We start from the raw sequence: 20,815 nt of genomic DNA, 5'->3' as shown, positions 1-20,815 counted from the left end.
CTTTTCCACACACATTCTTTTTCTTTCTTTCTTCTTTCTTCAGAGGCTTCATCCTGAAGCAGCCCTTGTGGCGATTCTGGAGGGTCACACACATGCTTCTTCACATCCTCGCAGAGTTAAGTGCAGTGTCTACCGCTGGACGCCAATCCAGGGACCATGGCTTCTGCTGGGGCCATGCTGGGTCTGATACAGATGTGGTGGTTGGTACCGCGCTTCAGTTGCCTGCCTGCCCGCTGACTCCTCAGGACACACACACTTACCTGGTGACCAGTCAGGAACAGGCCAACGCACCAACATGAGGTAGACCCACGGCCCTGCGAGCCTTACCTTATGTACACTTTTGGGGTTTTCCAGCCAAGCACAGTACATCTCCTCCACATAGTTCGAACTAGTCCCACTGAGAAAGGGCTCAGCAGCAACGGGTGCAGAATAGCACCGAATCTGTTGAAATGTCCTAGCTGCTGCTGGTCTGTTTTGTGAAAATGTCTTAACAGTCTGGGAAGCCGTCAACGGCCTCAACTTAGCAGCACAAGTCCTTAAATGAAACATTTTTGTCCTGAAGTTTTTCACAACTGCCTGTATTTAAAAAAAAAAAAAAAAAAAGAAAAGAAAGAAAGATTTTAAAAATGAGCATTTAAGAGACAAGGCTACCAGATCCTGATGCTCTAGAGAAAGGATAATTTTTTTTAAAAAGCTACTAGAAAAAAACAAAAAACAAAAAACCAAAACTTGTTCAACTCTTAACTGTTGAGGAGAAAGACCCTGGCATATAAATACATTCACAAGAATACTACCTGCTCAGTGCCACCAGTTCATGTGCCTGAGAGCACAACAGAGCCGTGACTGTGTGAAACTCACACACTCTCTTGCACCTACTAACACAGGATGCCTGTGCTAGTCCAAGGAAGGTTAGTGTACAGTTGCAGATATTACCATCTTCACTTAAAAATTTAAATCTTGGCCAGACTCAGTGGCTCACGCTTGTAATCCCAGCACTTTGGGAGGCCGAGGCGGGTGGATCATGAGGTCAGGAGATCGAGACCATTCTGGCCAACATGATGAAACTACATCTCTACTAAAAATACAAATACTGGGTGTGGTGGTGCGTGCCTGTAGACCCAGCTACTTGGGAGGCTGAGGCAGGAAAATTGCTTGAACCTGGTAGGCGGAGGCTGCAGTGAACCAAGATTGCACCACAGTACTCCAGCCTGGCAACAGAGTGAGACTCTGTCTCAAAAAAAAATAAATAAATAAAATTAAATCTAGTTTAAGGGCTGAGATGATAAACATACCATGTTCTTTAAATTTACATATTATATATATATAAAACAATTAGAAAAAAGGCAACAAGGATTAATTAATTTAGAATTAGGATTAATTAGAATAAGAAAAACATTTCTAATCTGTCCAGAAACTACTGAGTACCTGCTGTACTTACGATATTACGGAACATACAAAGAAATTAGAAAAATACTTTCCTTACTCTCACTTCACCCTTGAGCAGAGGGAAAACAACACACAAAAGATTGCAGAGGAATTACTGAGTACTTTAGAGGCGCGGAATATGCCAGCAGACCTGTAAGAGGACGGGCTCCTTCCAGGTGGGTGTGTCTCAGGGTAAAAGGACATGGATGGGGAGGAGGGAAGAGGAGGCACTGCATGTGGCAGGACCCATAGGCAGAAACAGAAATGGGAAGAGCCAGAATCTCATGGTACTAGGAAGGGTAAGGAAAGGCCACAGAGGGATGTCCAGTGTCCCACCCGCCACCTCCTGCACTCAGCCCCCTTTCATAAGCCATGGGGAGCCAGGTCTGAGCAAGGGAGACATGGGTGGGCCCTGCAAAGATTGAAAAGAGCACATGGAGCAGTTCAATAATGCCTGCCTGCCCTGAGTCCTCCATGGTGAGTAACTCCACACATCTGACTCATGCATAAACCCAGAGGTTCCCTGTAAGGCAGGCATCAGCTCTTTCACTTTACAGATAGCTTCAGATTCCATTCCCTTACATTTCATCCAAGGTCACAGGCTACTAGCAGCAGAGTCAGGATCCAAGAGGAAAGTTCACAAGGACGCTGCCTGTGGGAAAAAAGGTGCTTGCTGGCCTACATGGTTGCTCATGAATTTGTCTCAAAGCAGGCGCCCGGGTTGTAAAGTTGGAACTATACCCCGTGTCCACACCTACCCGAAGGAAATCCAAGCTCTGAAACATAGCGTGAATTGTTACACAAAATATCTTCTATATTATTTATTGGAAACTTCCTCTTGGCCCAAATATGCTCAGGATACACATTAGGGACACCGAGAGAGGGCTCAGAGTGCCCTGCATTCACCTCTGGCCTGCTCCACTGAGAAGAGATAGGTCAGCAAGAGGAAACAGCAGAACATATTCTTTAAAAACAAACAACACAAACAAAAACTTGCACCTTACAAATTAAAGGTAAACAAGCAATATATTCTGGATATAATTAGGGAATGCAATCTTTACTCCTGGGTTTTTACTTTAGAAATCAAAAGTTTTAAGTTAATTCAGTAGTTCTTCCTACCTCCAACTACACTCCAACTTTTTCCACTGATATATTTAAGGGAAACAAAGAGCCCTAACATTGACAGCAAAAATACTACTGTTGCTTCGTTTTATGCTATTTTTTTTATTTTTTATTTCTCAGGCTCAAAGGAAAATGTTCATTTTTTTCCTTTAATGTCATTATCTAGGCAACATTAAACACCCAATTGCCTCTGGGTTGGGTTTCTCCCAGAAAACAATAGCATCACCTCATTAACTATCAGTATTCAGTTGCTGCAACAGCCCAATTAACAGGCACCGAACTGACAACTGTAAAACACCCATTTCATCTGTTCTTCCCAAAGTGCCCCCTTCAACATGATCCTGTTTAAGTAAATCATGACATTTTGCTATCCGCAATCACTGAATCTGACAAACAGTTAGGTGCTGCCCAGCAGAGCTGCCAGGACAGCTAGACTTTTTTTTTTTGATATGGAGTCTCGCTCTGTAGTCCAGGCTGGAGTACAGTGGCATGATCTCGGCTCACTGCAACCTCCCCATCCCGGGTTCAAGCAATTCCCCTGCCTCAGCCTCCCGAGTAGCTAGGACTACAGGTGCGTGCTACCATACCTGGCGAATTTTTGTATTTTTAGTAGAGACAGGGTTTCACTATGTTGGCCAGGCTGGTCTCAAACTCCTGACCTCGTGATCTGCCTGCCTCGGCCTCCCAAAGTGCTGATATTATAGGCATGAGCCATCATGCCCAGCTGAGATTTTTAAACTTTCTTTAAGATGACTCATGGGAAGAGGTGCCTTTCAGCAGATGGCTCAACATCCCCAACTCCACCCAGGAACAGCCAGGACAGCTGTTTGCTGTCCACACTGACAGACCCACAGAGCCAACACTAACGCAAATTTCCAATTCTGGTAAATACCCATTCTTCACCTTTCTCTCCTACATAAAATGGCATAAGAAGATACTAAAAGCCAAGCACAGTGGTTCATGCCTATAATCCTAGCCCTTTGGGATGTCAAGGCTTAAGGACTGTTTGAGGCCAGGAGTTTGAGACCAGCCTGGTAGTGAAACCACGTCTCCACAAAAAATTTAAAAGCTATCAGGGTATGGTGGCACATGTCTGTAGTCCCAGCTACCCAGGAGGATGAGGTGGAAGGATCGCCTGAGCCCAGGAGGTCAAGGCTTCAGTGAGCTATGATTGTGCCACTCCACTCCAGCCTGGGTGACAGAGCGAGACCCTATCTCTAAAAAAATAAAAAACAAACAAAATATATTAAATACAAGAAGAAGGAAAACTGCAGGCCAGTCAACATTAGGTCTTGAAATTCAACTTAGAATTCTGTAACTGATACTAAGTCAACTTTAAGAATAGTACGTTATTTGGTAGAGACATTCAATTGTTTAAAACGCTTTTTCTGAAAGCGCCTCTGAGCTGTCCAAAATATCTAAGTGTTTTGAATTTTGGTTTAAAACAGGAATGTCCAATATTTTGGCTTCCCTGGGCAACACTGGAAGAATTGTCTTGGGCCACACATAAAATACACTAACACTAACGACAACTGATGAGCTTACAAAAAAAAAAATTGCAAAAACATCCATAATGTTTTAACAAAGTTTGCGAACTTGTGTTGGGCCACATTCAAAACTGTCCTGGGCCACATGTGGCCCATGGGCTGGAGGTTGGACAAACTTGGTTTAAAAGAATATTTCTATTTAAATGGGTGCCAACTCCATTCGGTGAGGAAAAGAACAGTCTTTTCAAATGAAGGTGCTGGGACAACTAGAGCTCCACGTGTAAAGAAGAATGAAGTCACACAGTCATATACAAAATTCAAAATTGATCAAAGTCCTGAGTGTAAGAGATAAAACTGTAAGATACTTAGAAGTTTTATAACTTCCATGAAGTAAATCTTTGTGACCTTGGTTCAAGCAATGGATTCTTAGTTATGACACCACCAGTATAAACAACAAAATAAAACCCACAAATTGGATTTCATCAAAATAAAAAATTTGGCCAGGAGCGGTAGCTCACGCCTGTAATCTCAGCACTTTAGGAGGCTGAGGCAGGTGGATAACTTGAGGTCAGGAATTCGAGACCAGCCTAGCCAACATGGCAAAACCCCATTTCTACTAAAAATACAAAAATTAGCTGGGCGTGGTCATACATGCCTGTAGTCCCAGCTGCTTGGGAGGCTGAGGCAGGAGAATCCCTTGAACCCAAGAGGCAGAGGTTGCAGTGAGCTGAGATCGCCCCACCACACTCCAGCCTGGTTGACAGAATGAGACTCTGTCTCAAAATAAGCAAAAAAATAAAAAATAAAAAACTTTTGTGCTTCAAATAACTTATTAAGAAAGAAATGACATAGATGGGAGAAAATATTTGCAATTATCTGATAAGGAACTTACATACAGAATATATAAAGAACTCTTGTAATGCAACAGTAAAAAAACAACTCCATCAAAAAGTAGGCAAAGGATTTGAATAGACATTTCTCCAAATAAGATATACTAATAGCCAATAAACACATAAAGTTACCATATAACTCAGCAATTCCACTCCTAGATATATAATCAAGATAAATGAAAATGTACGTCCACAAACAACTTGTACACAAATACCCATAGCAGCATTATTGGTAAAAGTCAAATAGTAGAAACAACTCAAATGTCCATCACTGATGAATGGATAAGCAAAACGTGTTATATCTAGAGAATATAATAGCATTCTGCAATGAAAACTAAGGAAGTGCTGGCGCATGCTCCACCTGGCGGAACCCTGAAAACGTTATGCTCAGTAAAAAGAAGCAGATGCAAAAGACATTATGAGTCTATTCCTCTGCTCTCATACAACAATCACCACAGAAGATTTCTGTGACTAAATGTATGAGGAATTCTCCCTACCAATAAGCAATTCAAGTCTGCTGCTACCTACCTGGAGATGGCATCAGATACCACAGGTCAAGAGCTCAATCTCACAAGGCTGCCCCCTATTTTCGATGTAATAGCAAGCCCCCAGTTGTCTTACTTGTACTTCTGGCCAACCAGCTAGAAACTGGAGATCCCATGACCCCCTCCTTTGGTTCAATAAATTTCTAAGAACTCAGGGAAACACTTACTTACATCTACTGTTTTTTTCAAAGAATATAACATAGGATGTGGATTAAGAGTTGCACAGGTCAAGGTGTAGGATAGGGTATGGAGTTTCCATACCCTCCCCAGGCATGCCACCCTCCAGGAGTCTCCACATGTTCAGCTATCCAGAAGCTCTCTGTACCCCATCATCTTGGGCCTTTTATGGAGACTTCTTTGGATACACATGACTGAAGCATAGATAACCACGTAGATATGTGATCAGACAAAAAGGGTATGATCTAATACCAACAGACTGAGTGGGGAAACCCAGCCAGGCCTGTTTGTTCAGATTCTTCTTGGTCTCTCTGTGCAGGATTCCTTCCTGTGCGTGTGAGGCAGGACTCCTGAAGTGGGTGTCTTGTGACCTACAATCAGACAAGGTAGGTCAGAGAATTTCTTTATGGCCGGCTCCAAGACAGAACAGTGGAGAAATATTAGAGTATATTTTTAGTTTCTATGGCCTCCCTCGGGGAGAAAAAGCAGCAGGTGAAAGGAGTGCCACAGGCCTGCTTCTGGGGCCTAAAGCACCCCAACATTATAACGAAAGACTGTCTTTCACCTTTATCACTCTGAAGCTGTTTGGAAGCTACTTCAGGAACCAAGGATAAATACTTTAACAAAATACAAGCTTATTTTAGTCACTTAGGAAATAACAAGAGCTATGGCAGTTATAACCAGGAATCATGGACAAAAACCTATATACCTATAATAATATCACATTCCAGAATAGACAAATCTATACAGAGAGAAAGTAGATTAGTGGTTGCCCGGGGCTGGGGCAGAGGAATGAGAGGAGGATGAGGAGTGACTCAGTGGATACAGGGCTTTCTTTTTGGGAGGAAAGGATGAAAATGCTCTAAAACTAGATTGTATTGATGGTGTCACAATCCTCTAATATACTGAAAAACATTCGCCTTACAATTTAAATGAGTGAATTGTATGGTATGTGAATTACGTCTCAATAAAGTTATTTTTTTAAATGTGTAAGAAAAAATGTAACTGAACTTATCACTGCACATGAAAATGATACAAGTTGTAATTCATTAATTTCAAGATACAAGAATAAACACATACATTTGGGAAAAGTAAGTTGTAAAAAGAAAAAAAGTAAAAACCAAAGGAAAATTAGTTTTCAGGTGTTAAATGCCCTGCCCTTAGGAAATGATATACTTAAATAGGGTTCTGTCTGAAACACGAAGCCTTTGAGGTCTATGCCTTGAATTTCCCCAGTTGGGCAGGAGGCACCCTATCCCAGGGCACAAAGAATGAGGGAAATAAACCGACTACTGACGCCTATCAATATGACGTTGGCTAGGTAGAGGGGTAATTAAAAAGGCAAGACCGAGCAAAAACAGTCTGCTGTTTCTCAGCAAATGAGTCTTTGAGAGAAAAAAAACGACACATCATTATATGATCCTTATACCCTATGAGTGTTAGCTGGCAACCATTTTAAAGGACAACTCATCCACTTTCTTTTTTTCAGTTTCGGACTCAATCTTTCTGATGAATCATGAACACAACATTTGCTACAAACCTATGGCTGTTATCTCATGCCTGCAATTATTTTTTAGTAGTAATACAAAGAACTCATATACAGAGTACAGCTATCAATTCTCCCTTATTGGCTGAGAATCTCAAAGAATTTAGTATCTTTCACTAGTGACACCTCATTACACAAAAGCTGAGGGAAAGGGAAGTAGTGAGGATTACTTTTAAACTGTAAAGTTTTTTTCGGTTGCTAGTGGAAACAATTACTGAGCCTGCAAGTACAGAGGCCTCCTGACACCAAGTCACCATGTGAGCTTTCCTGGGCCATAAAGTAGAGACAGTAATTACTCCTAACCTCCTCATAATGTCTTTTTGTAACTGTAACACAAATATGAAAGCACTTTGAAAACTTGAAGATATATCTATGACTAAAGAAATGGTTGGGTATAGTAGCTCATGCCTGTAATCCCAGTACTTTGGGAGGTCAAGGTGGGTGGATCACCTGAGATTAGGAGTTTGAGACCAGCCTGGCCAACATGGTGAAACCCCGCCTCTACTAAAACTACAGAAAAATGAGTTGCGTCGCATGGTGGCGGGTGCCTGTAGTCCCAGCTACCTGGGAAGCTGAGGTAGGAGAATCGCTTTAACCTGGGAGGTGGAGGCGGCAGTGAGCTGAGATCTCGCTACTGCACTCCAGCCTGGACGACAGAGTGAGACTCCGTCTCAAAAAAAAAAAAAACTCTCTCTCTCTCTCTCTCTATAGAGAGAGAGAGAGAGAGAGAGTGTGCAGAAAAGAAAAGGCAAACTAGTGATATAAAAAGTTTCAGTTTCTGGCCGGGCACGGTGGCTCACGCCTGTAATCCCAGCACTTTGGAAGGCCGAGACGGGCGAATCACGAGGTCAGCAGATCGAGACCATCCTGGCTAACACGATGAAACCCCATCTCTACTAAAAATACAAAAAATTAGCCGGGTGTGGTGGCAGGCACCTGTAGTCCCAGCTACTCAGGAGGCTGAGGCAGGAGAATGGCGTGAACCCAGGAGGCGGAACTTGTAGTGAGCTGAGATCGCGCCACTGCACTCCAGCCTGGGCGACAGACCAAGACTCTGCCTCAAAAAAAAAAAAAAAAAAAAGTTCAAGTTTCCAAGATATTTAAACCTAAACATTAGCTAATTTGGAGTGGTGGTCAACTGGTAACTTCCAAAACATTAGTAGGCTGTCTCCATCATTTAGCACAGAAGCTTTTCTAGCTCACCAATCATGGGCCGTCACCACTGGTAGTGACTGACACCTCTCTGATCAGATCCCTGAGTATGCTTCAGTATATAGGTCTGAAGACTGTTCTGCCCCTTCCCCGAGACGTGGTCCCATGGCATTAGAGATGCCCATGACTGAAGTGGTATAAATAGGTTGATAGGGGAGGGTGTACATAAATAGGCACTTTTAAAAGGTATTGATGTTAAATCTTTATGGAAAGCAGGACAATTTTTCAACATCTCATTAAAGCATATATAAAAGGTCTGTTTCCTGCTAAATAGAGCTAAAACCACGAGGTACTACATTTAAGACAAAACAAGACTCTGAAGGGTGGAGAGAAGGAAGCAGACTGGCTAGGAACCAGAGGACCCAAGGAAAGAAGATTGAGTTTTTTGTTGTTGTTGTTGTTGTTTTTATCAGGGTCTTGCTCTGTTGCCCAGGCTAGAGTGTAGTGGCGTGATCTCGGCTCACTGCAGCCTGGACCTCCCGGGCTCAAATAATTCTCCTACCTTAGTCCCCCAAGTAGCCGAGACTACCACAGGCACACATGACCATGCGTGGCTAATTTTTGTATTTTTTATAGAGACAGTTTCCCCATGTTGGCCAAGGTGGCCTCAAACTCCTGACCTCAAGTGATCCGCCCATCTTGGACTCCCAAAATGCTACGATTATAGGTATGAGCCACCACACCTGGCCGAGCACTGAGTCCTTGATTTTCTTTTTGCTTCATATGTCTCAGACCTAGGTACTGGAGAAGCCTACAATCCAGAAATGCCAATAGGTATAGACAAACAAAACTACAAACAGAAACCTGTTCTCTCTAGCCAAAGGACCAGGAAAAGAGCAGCAAGATGGAACACTTTTAAAGTTTTAAAGAACAATTGCTCTACTGCAGCCAAACTCCACAGGAAACTTCCTCACTCCACTCAGCTGATGTCAGAATAGAGATCAGGGACTTTCATCCCCACCTGGTGAGTAATGAGTCCTCCGCAACTCACTCCCTGATAAGTCAGTGGAGACCAGGCAGGGAGTCTGGATTTCAATCCCATCCAGCAGTAATGAAGCAGCACCCCTCCCTTCCCAGGCAGAGTGATATCACCAAGGCCTAATGGGGAACTCTTACAGCCATACAGCAGTAACAAGGAATCCCTTCCCCCAGACACCCTACCCAGCAACAATGAGGAAGTAGCCCCTCCCTGCCCCAGCAGAGGAAGCCTGCATTACTTAGAGATTTAAACAAGATCAAGAGTCCATAACATAACACCCAGAATGTCCAGGTTGTAAGTCAAAGATCACTCTTTACATCAAGGGCCAGGATCATCTTGGCTGGGGGTGGTGGCTCACAGCTGTAATCCCAGCACTTCAGGAGGCTGAGGTGGGTGTTATTACTCGAGGTCAGGAATTCAAGACCAGCCTGGCCAACATGGTGAAGCCCCATCTTTACAAAAACACAAAAATTAGCCTGGCATGGTGGCACACGCCTGTAATCCCAGCTACTTGGAAGGCTGAGGCAGGAGAATCTCTTGAACCCGGGAGTTTGCAGTGAGTTGAGACTGTGCCACTGCACTCCTCCAGCCTGGGTGACGGAGAGAAACTTCGTCTCAAAAAAAAAAAAACAAAAAAAGACAATCTACAGACACCAATACCAAGATGACACAGACTTAGAATTCTATCTGACAAAGATTCTAAAAGAGGCATCCTCAAAATGCTTCCACGAGCAACTATGAACATGCTTGAAACAAATGAAAAAGTTTCAGCAAAGAGAAGATGTAGAGAATAAAATAGACATTTCAGAACTGAAAAATGCACTAAGCAAAAGAAAAAAAACTTAAGCATGGGTTAAATGGCAGAATAAAGAAGACAGAGGAAATCACTGAACTTGAAGACAGAACAAGACCTCAGGAAAATAACAAAAGATCTAATATTTATGTCATTGGAGTCCCAGACGAAGGCAGAAGAAGGGGCTGGAAAAACATTCAAAGAAATAATGGCTACAAATCTCCCAAATTTGGCAAAAAGGCATAAAGAACCCCATGCAGAATAAACCCAAATAAATGCACACCAAGACACATCATAAACAAATTCAGAAAACTCGATACAAACCCCCCCAAAAACAACAACAACAAAAAAAACCTTGAAGGAAGCCAGAGAGAAATAGTGCATTATATACAAGAAAAGAAAAGAAAAAAGAAAAGAAAAGAAAAAAAAAATGCCTGTAATCCCAGCACTTTGGGAGGCTGAGGCGGGCGGTTCACCCCAGGTTGGGAGTTTGAGACCAGCCTGACCAACATGGAGAAACCCTGTCTCAACTAAAAATACAAAATTAGCCGGGCGTGGCAGCGCATGCCTGTAATCCCAGCTATTTGGGAGGCTGAGGCAGGAGAATCACTTGAACCCGGGAGGTGGAGGTTGCAGTGAGCTCAGATCATGCCATGGCACTCCAGCTTGCACAACAACAGCAAAACTCCATCCTCCCTAAAAAAAAAAAAAAAAAAAAAAAAAAAGACAGGGCCGGGCGCGGTGGCTCATGCCTGTAATCCCAGTACTTTGGGAGGCCGAGGCGGGCGGATCACAAGGTCAGGAGATCGAGACCACGGTGAAACCCCGTCTCTACTAAAAATACAAAAATATTAGCCAGGCGCGGTGGCGGGCGCCTGTAGTCCCAGCTACTCAGGAGGCTGAGGCAGGAGAATGGCGTGAACCCGGGAGGCGGAGCTTGCAGTGAGCCGAGATCGCACCACTGCACTCCAGCCTGGGCAACAAAGCGAGACTCTGTCCCCCCCCCACAAAAAAAAAAAGACAGGTGGCTGGGCCCGGTGGCTCACACCTGTTATCCCAGCATTTTGGGAGGCAGATGCGGGCAGATGACTTGAAGTCAGGAGTTTGAGACCAGCCTGGCTAACATGGTGAAACCCCATCTCAACTAAAAAAATAAAAATTCGCCAGGTGTGGTGGCAGGCACCTATAGTCCCAGTTACTCAGGAGGCTGAGGTGCAAGAATAACATGAATCTGGGAGGTGGAGGTTGCAGTGAGCTGAGATCACAACACTGCATTCCAGCCTGGGCGACAAAGTGAGACTGTCTCAAAAAACAAAAACAAAAACAAGCCAGGCGCAGTGGCTCACACCTGTAATCCCAGCACTTTGGGAGGCCGAGGTGAGTGGATCACAAGGTCAGGAGATCGAGACCATCCTGGCTAACATGGTGAAACCCTGTCTCTACTAAAAACACAAAAAAATTAGCTGGGCGTGGTGGCACGCACCTACAGTCCCAGCTACTCAGGAGGCTGAGGCAGGAGAATCACTTGAACCCGGGAGGCGGAGGTTGTAGTGAGCTGAGATCGCGCCACTGCACTCCAGCCTGGGCGACAGAGTGAGACTCCATCTCAAAAAAACAAAACAAAACAAAAAAAACAGCCAGGCATGGTGGCACGTGCCTGCAGTCCCAGCTACTCAGGAGGCTGAGATGGGAGGATTGCTTGAGCCTGGAAGGTAGAAGCTGCAGTGAGCTGTGATTATGCCACTCTACTCTAGCCTGGTGACAGAGTGAGACCTTGTCTCAAAAATAATAAATAAATATAATAAAGAAAGGTGGCTTGGCGTGGTGGCTCACGCCTGTAATCCCAGCACTTTGGGAGGCTGAGGGGGTGTCAATCACGAGGTCAGGAGACCCAGACCATCCTGGCTAACACAGTAAAAGCCAGTCTCTACTAAAAATACAAAAAAAATTAGCTGGGGGTGGTGGCACGTGGCTGTAGTCCCAGCTACTTGGGAGGCTGAAAAAGAAGAATCGCTTGAACCCAGGAGGCGGAGGTTGCAGTGAGCCAAGATCGCACCGCTGCACTCCAGCCTAGGCAACAGAGCGAGACTCCGTCTCAAACAAACAAAGATGAAAATATCTGCAAACTACATATCCAACAAAGCGCTGGTATCTAGGATACATTAGAAATTCTCAAAACTCAACAGTTAACAAAAACTGAACAATCTAATTACAAAATGGACAAAATATATGAACAGACATTTCACCCAAGAGTATACAGGGGCCAGGTATGGTGGCTCATGCCTGAAATCCTAGCACTTTGGGAGGCCAAGACAGGAGGATCAGTTTATCCCAGGAGTTCAAGACCAGCCTGGGCAACATAGCAAGATCCTATCTTTTCCAAGAAAAGAGAGAATAGACAGATGGCAAATAAGCACATGAAAAGATGTTCAACATCATTAACCATCAGAAAAATGCACATTACAACCACAAAGAGACATTACTACACATCTATGGAATGGCTATAATAAAAAAAGTAACATCACCAAACGCTGGCAAGTATGTGGAGAAACAAGATCATACAGTGCCAGTGTGAATGCAAAATAGTACAATCTCTCTGGAAAACAGTTTGGCTGTTTGTTAATAACTAAGCATGCACTACGACTTATGACTTAGTGATTGTATTCCTGGGCATTTATCTTGGAGAAATGTCAATTCATGTTCACATAAAAACCTGTACATGAAGGTTTGTAGCAGCTTTATTTGTAATAGCCACAGAATGGAAACAGTAAAGATGTCTTTTAATGGATAAATAAACCAACGGTGGGACATCCATAGCCCAGCTTCAATAAAAAGGAATGAAGTACTTTTCTTTTTTTTTTTTTTTTGGGACAGGTTCTCACTCTGTCACTCATGCTGGAGTGCAGTGACGCGATCTTGGCTCACTGCAGCCACTACAGCCCAGGCTCAAGCGATCCTCCCACCTCAGCTTCCTGAGTAGCTGGGATTACAGGAACGCACCACTGCATCTGGCTAATTTTTTTTTTTTTTGTAGAGATGAGGTCTCACTATGTTCCTCAGACTGGTCTTGAACTTCTGGGCTCAAGCGATCTGCCTGCCTCAGCCTCCCAAAGTTGCTGGGATTACAGGCGTGAGACACTGTGCCTGGCCAAGGAATGAACTACTGGTACACGCAACAACCTGGATGATTCTCCAGGGAATTAATCTGAGTGGAAAAAACCAATCCCAAAAGGCTCTATGAATCCCTTTATTTGGCATTCTTAATATGCCAAAATTAGGGAAATGGAGAACAGATCAATGGTTGTCAGGAGTTGAAAGACTGGGAATGGGAGGGATGTGGGTGTGGCTATAAAAAAGCAATGGAAGGGATCCTTGTGATGATTGGAATATTCTGTATCTTGAATTTTACTAATGTCAACATCTGGTTGTGATATTTACTACAGTTTTGCACAATGTTAGAGAAGTGGGAAAGGAACACAGGATCTCTCTGTACTATTTGACTGCATAGAATAAATTTTTATGTACAATTTCTTAAAATTTTACTGTTCTTAAAATAAATTTATCAATAATTTGTACAATGATCTCAAAATAAAAATTACCTAAAAATCTAAAAAGTAGATGATACTGTAGTTTTCTCTTTCCTTTTTTTTTTTGACCTGGAGTCTCCCTTTGTCACCCAGGCTGTAGTGCAGTGGCGTGATCTCGGTTTACTGCAACCTCTGCCTCCTGTGTTCAAGTGATTCTCCTGCCTCAGCCTCCCGCTGAGACTACCGGCCCACGCCACCACGCCCTGCTAACTTTTGTATTTTTAGTAGAAACGGGGTTTCACCACGTTGGCCAGGCTGGTCTCAAACTTCTGACCTCAGGGGATCCACCTGTCTTGGCCTCCCAAAGTGCTAGGATTATAGGTGTGAGCCACTGCGCCCGGTTTGTTTTTTTTGTTGAGACAGGATCTCACTGTGTCACCCAGGCTGGAGTGTAGTGGTGCAATAATGGCTCACTGCAGCTTGGACCTCCCCTGGCTCATGCCATCCTCCAACCTCAGCCTCCTGAGTAGTTGGGACTACAGGTATATGCCACCATACCCTGAGAATTTTATTTTTTGTAAATGCAGGGTATCACTTAGGTTGCTAAGGGTGGTCTCCTTGAACTCTTGAGCTCAATCGATATTCCTTCCACAGTCTCCCAAAGTGCTGGGATTACAAACATGACCCACCACGACTGGCTGAAATTGTGCACGTCAAATGGGTGAACTGCATGGTATGTGAATTTTATCCCAATAAAGATATTATTTAAACTGAAAAAGTAACTGAAATGTGAAAAGTGTGCTTAAAAAAAAATAATGAGGGGCCGGGTGCAGTGGCTCACGCCTGTAATCCCAGCACCTTGGAGGCCAAGGCGGGTGGCTCACCAGAGGTCAGGAGTTCGAGAACAACCTAGCCAAGGTGGTGAAAACCCATCTCTACTAAACATACAAAAATTAGCCAGGCGCGTGCCTGTAATACCAGCTACTCGGGAGGCTGAGGCAGGAGAATCACTTGAATCCAGGAAGGCAGAGGTTGCAGTGAGCCGAGATCGTGCCACAGCACTCCAGCCTGGGCGACAGGGTGAGACTCCATCTCAAACAAAACAAGACAACAACAACAAAAAATGAGCATACAGTGACCTTTATTCAACTTTCCAAGATCCAGTCCTCAGCTAATTTACAAAACTACAATAGTGGTATATACTCTCCTAGGTCTACACGGCAAAGTACAGTTTGTTGCAACTAATGCTGCCTTATACAAAAAGGCTTTATCCTATGCCACCCATCCTAAACCCAGCTGTTCAGAGCAGTGTACCTGGAAATCAGCCTCAGGGTACAAGACAAGGCACAAGGAAACCCTAACACTAAGTCCTATATTCTGGGCAAAGGGATGGGGATGGCAGGTGGGACGCACTCGGGTCAGGGCGAGGGCACGGCAAGTTTTCTATTAAATCTCAGTAGGTTAAAACTCATATCCATGGTCTGATACATTTTCGAGGGAAAATGGTGCTTGAAAGATGTTTCTACGGAAAACAAGGTTCATCTCAGTCAATCTGTTCGTCCCAACTTTGGGCAGCAGGTGTGGGGGCGGGGCCAAGGTCTGCGCCGTAATCTAAACAGGCAGTCCCACCCAGGGCCACCCCAAGGCTAGATGCTCCGACGCGACTCGAGCAGGCCACACTATCTTTCGGACAAAGCGACGCGGTCCTCACAGGCGGGAAGGAGAGTGCGTCCCGGTCGGGAAGGACGCCGCCGGAGAGCTGCCCGCCCACATGACGCCCGCGGCGACCTTGGGGGTCACCCTTGCGGACGCACCGCCCTCTCCCTCACATCCGCCGCCGCGCCCGCCCCTCGCTCTACCACCGCCAATGGCGCGTCGCTCCGCGCCCCGCGCGACCTCGGAGCGCGCTCGTACCCGCCAATCTCCGCCCGCCGGGCGGGCCCCGCGGCGCCATTGGCTACCGCGGCCATCCATCAGGTCCCGTCCCTCCTACCACCCTCCGTCAGCCCCACTCCATCCAGCTCCACTCCCCTGTCACCGCGGCACCCGCAGCACCAAGGGCGCGGCGGCCTCGCCCTTTACCGCGATCTCCAACCCCGGGCCGCCAAGCGCCGCGCTACCCAGCACCGAGACGGGCGCAGCGACAGCGCAAGGTTACCTGTCTCCGGCTGAGCTCCACCCGAATGAGGCGCCGACACCCCACTCCGGGGCTCTAAACTCTCGGCCCCGCCCTGGCGTATGGCGTCAACACGTAGCCCTCCCCTGGAGAAGAAGGCCCTCCCCTCTTACAGTGAACCGATTCGTGACGTCACAGAGCCGCGCCGGACGTCACAGCGCCGACTACGCAGTTGCGGAAGCTTGGGCCGGCGGGAGCGCAGCTGTTTGCTGCGCTAGAGCGATGAGATTGAGTGTATGGACTTCCAGCGGCTTCTACGATCATAAGTAATTTCTAAAACATATCTCTAGTGCCTGGTAGGAACCTATCAAGAGACGGGTTGATGTGAAACTTAGCGCACAAAAATAAACAATTTAAATAACAGAATCTCCGTTTTTGAGATTGTCCTGGGTCAGGCTTTGTGACAAGCGCTTCACCGGCGCTATTGTGTCTAACAGCCTGTGAGATAGGTATTCCTGTCCCCGGTCTACAAATGACAATAGGCAGTGCTGGAATCTTGCCCGGGATCTTGCCCGAGTTGTCTTGACTTTAGAGCTACCTATCAAAGATAAAACGCGGCTAATTAACCTGTCACAACCTGTTGATTGTAAGATGTTCCCTATTTTAAAGTATTAAAATTTGGGGAAAGACCGGGCGCGGTGGCTCAAGCCTGTAATCCCAGCACTTTGGGAGGCCGAAGCGGGCGGATCACTTGAGGTCAGGAGTTCGAGACCAGCCTGGCCAACAGGGCAAAACCCAGTCTCTACCAAAAATTTTAAAAGGCCGGGCGTGGTGGCGGGCGCCTGTAATCCTAGCAACTCGGGAGGCTGAGGCAGGAGAATAGCTAGAACCCGGGAGGGAGAAGTTACAGTGAGCCGAGATCGCGTCACTGCATTCCAGCCTGGGCGACAGAGTGAGAATCAGTCTCAATAATAATAATAATAAAAGTAATAAAATTGGGGGAAAAGTATCTCAGAATTGATTAAATAATATCGCAAATTATATTCACTCACATATTGAGAAAGTCCCTTGCACTTGGTCTTACAGCCAGGAGAAAACCTCATTTCATATTCATATCTTTAACCTCACTTTTTCTTCTTTCCCTTTTAGACAGAGATCAGACTTTAGGCTCAAAGCTTTCAGTGGGCAATATTATTATATAAAGCTAGACCTTAAACTGCTTTGTATTCATGATTTTGGACAGTTTATCTTTGTTATTTGTGGCAGGTAATACTGGTTTTCTTATTTACATTAAAAATTTTTTCCAATAAATGGTTCTATTTAAAGAAGATGTTAACCATTGTAGATACTAGTATAGGAAGGCAGCATCCAAATAACTGACATTAGGGAAACGCTGTTGCAGACTGTCTTGAATGTTCTCCTGAATATATTTTCCCAAGAAGATAACTACTTCAAGACAAGGATTTTGTCATGTGGCACACAGCAGCAGATATTGGGGTGACGAGGAACAGCGATCCATCAAGCACGATAGTCCCATAGAGAACACAGATATCTCAATTGGGCCAGTATTCAGACCAAAGCTATGCCACCCACAGGTGGGTATGATATAGACTTAAAGCGACTTACAAAAGGGAAAAGTCAAAGAGGTGTTTTTTTGTGTTTTAAATGGGGAGTATAGGCCGGGTGTGGTGGCTCATACCTGTAATCCCAGCACTTTGGGAGGTGGAGACGGGCGGATCACCTAAGGTTGGGAGTTCGAGACCAGCCTGACCAACATGGGGAAACCCCATCTCTACTAAAAATACGAAAATTAGCTGGGCATGGTGACGCAGTAGCTGGTAATCCCAGCTACTCAGGAGGCTGAGGCAGGAGAGTCGCTAGAACCCGGGAGGTGGAGAGTGCAGTGAGCCGAGATCATGCCATTGTACTCCAACCTGGGCAACAAGAGCGAGAAACTCCGTCTCAAAAAACAAACACACACACCCAAAAAGGGGGCGTATAAGTGCTTATGATAGAACAAACTTAGGCTAATGTATGTGACAAGGATCTAGAGACTGGAAGAAGGTAAGAGACCAGGGTATAAACTTCAGTATTCTTTTTTCCTTTTTTTTTTTTTTGTAATACGGTAAAAATTTATGTACTAAAAATTTGCAGCTGGGTGCAATGGCTCACACTTGTAATCCCAGCACTTTGGGAGGTGGAGGCGGGATGATCACTTGAGCTCAGGAGTTCCAGATCAGCCTGGAGAGCACAGCAAGATCTCATTTCTACTAAAAATCAAGAAAATTAGCCAGGTGTAGTGGCACTCACCTGTAGTCTCAGCTAGTTGTAGGAGGCTGAGGCAGGAGGAGGATCTCTTCAGCCTGAGAGATTGAGGCTGCAGTGAGCTATGATTGTACCACTGCACTCCAGCCTGGACCAGAGAGCAAGATACTGTATTTTTTTTTTAATGCCATTTTAACTATTTTTAGGTGTATAATTCAGTGGCATTAATTACATTCACAATATTGTGCAACCATCATCACTCTATTTCCAAAACTTTTTCATCACCTGAAACAGAAACTGTAACCATTAAGCAATAACTTCCTATTTCCCCCTCTCCTCCTGTCCTGCTCTCCTTTGGTAACCTCTATTATATGGTCTCTATACATTTGGTTACTCAATTACCTTATGTCAGTGGAATCATACCGTATATGTCTTTTTGTGTCCACCTTGTTTCATTGAGCATGGGGTTGTCAAGGTTTATCCATGTTGTAGCATTGGCCCAGAACTTCATTTCTTTTTATTTTATTTTATTTTATTTTATTTTTGAGACACGATCTCCCTCAGTTTCAGGCTGGAGGACAGTGGCACCATCTCAGCTCACTGCAGCCTGCGCCACCCAGGTTCAAGTAATTCTGATGCCTGGGCCTTCCAAGTAGCTGGGACTACAGGCACGCTCCACCATGCCTGGCTATCTTATTTTATATTTATTTATTTATTTAGAGATGGTGTTTTGTCCTTGTTGCCCAGGCTGGAGTGCAGTGTGCCATCTCAGCTCACTGCAACCTCTGCCTCCTAGATTCAAGCAATTCTCCTGCCTCAGTCTCCCAAGTAACTGGGATTATAGGCGCCTGCCACCACACCCAGTTAATTCTTTGTATTTTTAGTAGCAATTGGGTTTCACTATGTTGGCCAGGCTGGTCTTGAACTCCGGACCTCAAGTGATCCACCCACCTCGACTTCCCAAAGTGCTGGGATTACAGGCGTGAGCCACCACACCTGGCCAGAACTTCATTTCTTTTTATGGCTGAATAATATTCCATTGTATGTATATACCACATTTTGTTTATTCATTCATCTGTTTATGAACACTTGGGTTATTTCTGCTTTGTTGCTATTTTGAATAATGTTGCAATGAACATTGGCTTATAAATGTTTGAGCCAATTGTGTTACCAAGCAATGGGCTCACTGCTAGACACACATAGAAGCCAATACTATGTCATCAGCTTTTGAGAAAAGGCTTTATTGTAAGGTCGACCAGCAGGGAAACCAGAGGCAACACTCAAATTTGTCTCCCCGAGATGGAATCTGGGGGCAGGTTTTATAGGCAAAGAGCAACTATGAGGGAGATGGGAAAATACAACAAGGCATGATCTGTTTGGGTCATGCAAAGAGGCAATGCTGGATCTTTGAGTTCATATTGCAGCAAAACAGGACGCCCCATGCTTCCTAATTTGGTGTCCATTTCTCCATTTAAGTGCTTAAGTCATGCCTATGGTTGACTTTTGTGTTCCCACCGACACCAGGGTCAGTTATCAGGCACGCTTGGTTCATCTGGGCATGCTCAGGTTACATGACTTGCAGCCTGGGGATCTATTATAACTGAAAAACAACTCATCATTTTGTTACTGATAAAAGTTGAACCAGGCTGGGCGCGGTGGCTCACACTTGTAATCCCAGCACTTGGGGAGACTGAGGTGGGTGGATCACCCGAGGTCAGGAGTTCAAGATGAGCCTGGCCAACAGGGTGAAACCCCATCTCTACTAAAAACACAAAAAAATTAGCCACGCAAGGGTGGGTGCCTGTAATCCCAGCTTGGGAGACTGAGGCAGGAAAATCGCTCGAACTCAGGAGCCGGAGGTTGCAGTGAGCCAAAACCCCGCCTTTGCACTCCAACCTGGGCAAGAAGAACAAAACTCCATCTCAAAAAAAAAAAAAAAAAGCTGAACCAGATTGAACTGGTCCTGTGGTTACATCTGTTTATAATCCTTTTGCCTGTATACCTGGGAGTGTAATTGCTGGGTTATATGGGAATTCCGTCTAGCTTTTTCAGGAAGTGATAAATTCCCACAGTGACCACACCTTTTTTGTTTGTTTGTTTGTTTGTTTTTGAGACAAGGTGTCAGTTTGTAGTGCAGTGGTGCAATCACAGCTCACTGCAGCCTCAACCTCCGGGGCTTAAAGCAATCCTCTCAGCTCACGCTCCTGAGTAGCTGGGACAACCGGCACGCACCACCATGCTAGGCTAATTTTTTCTATTTTTTGTAGAGACAGGGTCTTGCTGTGTTGCCCAAGCTGGTCTCGAAGTCCTGGCCTCAAGCGATCCTGCTGCCTCAGCCTCCCATAGTGTTGAGATTACAGGTATGTCTCTATTTTTTTTTTTTACTGTCTCTATTTTTTAAAAAATTATTATCGGGCCGGGCGCGGTGGCTCAAGCCTGTAATCCCAGCACTTTGGGAGGCCGAGACGGGTGGATCACGAGGTCAGGAGATCAAGACCATCCTGGCGAACACGGTGAAACCCCGTCTCTACTAAAAAATACAAAAAACTAGCCGGGCGAGGCGGCGGGCGCCTGTAGTCCCAGCTACTCGGGAGGCTGAGGCAGGAGAATGGCGTAAACCCGGGGGGCGGAGCTTGCAGTGAGCTGAGATCCGGCCACTGCACTCCAGCCTGGGCGACAGAGCCAGACTCCGTCTCAAAAAAAAAAAAAAAAAAAAAAAAAAAAAAAAAAA

The 20,815-nt window shown here is 45.1% G+C and overlaps 2 protein-coding genes across 2 annotated transcripts in view; one reads left to right on the top strand and one right to left on the bottom strand.

The window, feature by feature from the left end:
* The window catches only part of OGDH (oxoglutarate dehydrogenase), a 94,751-nt gene extending 78,868 nt beyond the window's left edge, over positions 1 to 15,883 (bottom strand). Inside the window, exons 1-3 of the mRNA XM_031665387.1 lie at positions 15,862 to 15,883; positions 5,641 to 6,017; positions 328 to 576 (exon numbers count right to left, since the gene is read on the bottom strand). Coding sequence (XP_031521247.1) covers positions 328 to 576; positions 5,641 to 5,670 — 279 coding nt within the window. The 5' untranslated portion in view covers positions 5,671 to 6,017; positions 15,862 to 15,883. The remainder of the gene's footprint in view (positions 1 to 327; positions 577 to 5,640; positions 6,018 to 15,861) is intronic.
* The window catches only part of LOC110742820 (extensin-like), a 21,761-nt gene continuing 16,420 nt past the window's right edge, over positions 15,475 to 20,815 (top strand). The window contains exon 1 of the mRNA XM_021935813.2: positions 15,475 to 16,145. Coding sequence (XP_021791505.2) covers positions 15,475 to 16,145 — 671 coding nt within the window. The remainder of the gene's footprint in view (positions 16,146 to 20,815) is intronic.

The sequence above is a fragment of the Papio anubis genome, chromosome 4 (genome assembly GCF_008728515.1).
Source record: "Papio anubis isolate 15944 chromosome 4, Panubis1.0, whole genome shotgun sequence".
Lineage (NCBI taxonomy): Eukaryota > Metazoa > Chordata > Mammalia > Primates > Cercopithecidae > Papio > Papio anubis.
This window is presented reverse-complemented; position numbering and strand designations above follow the sequence as displayed.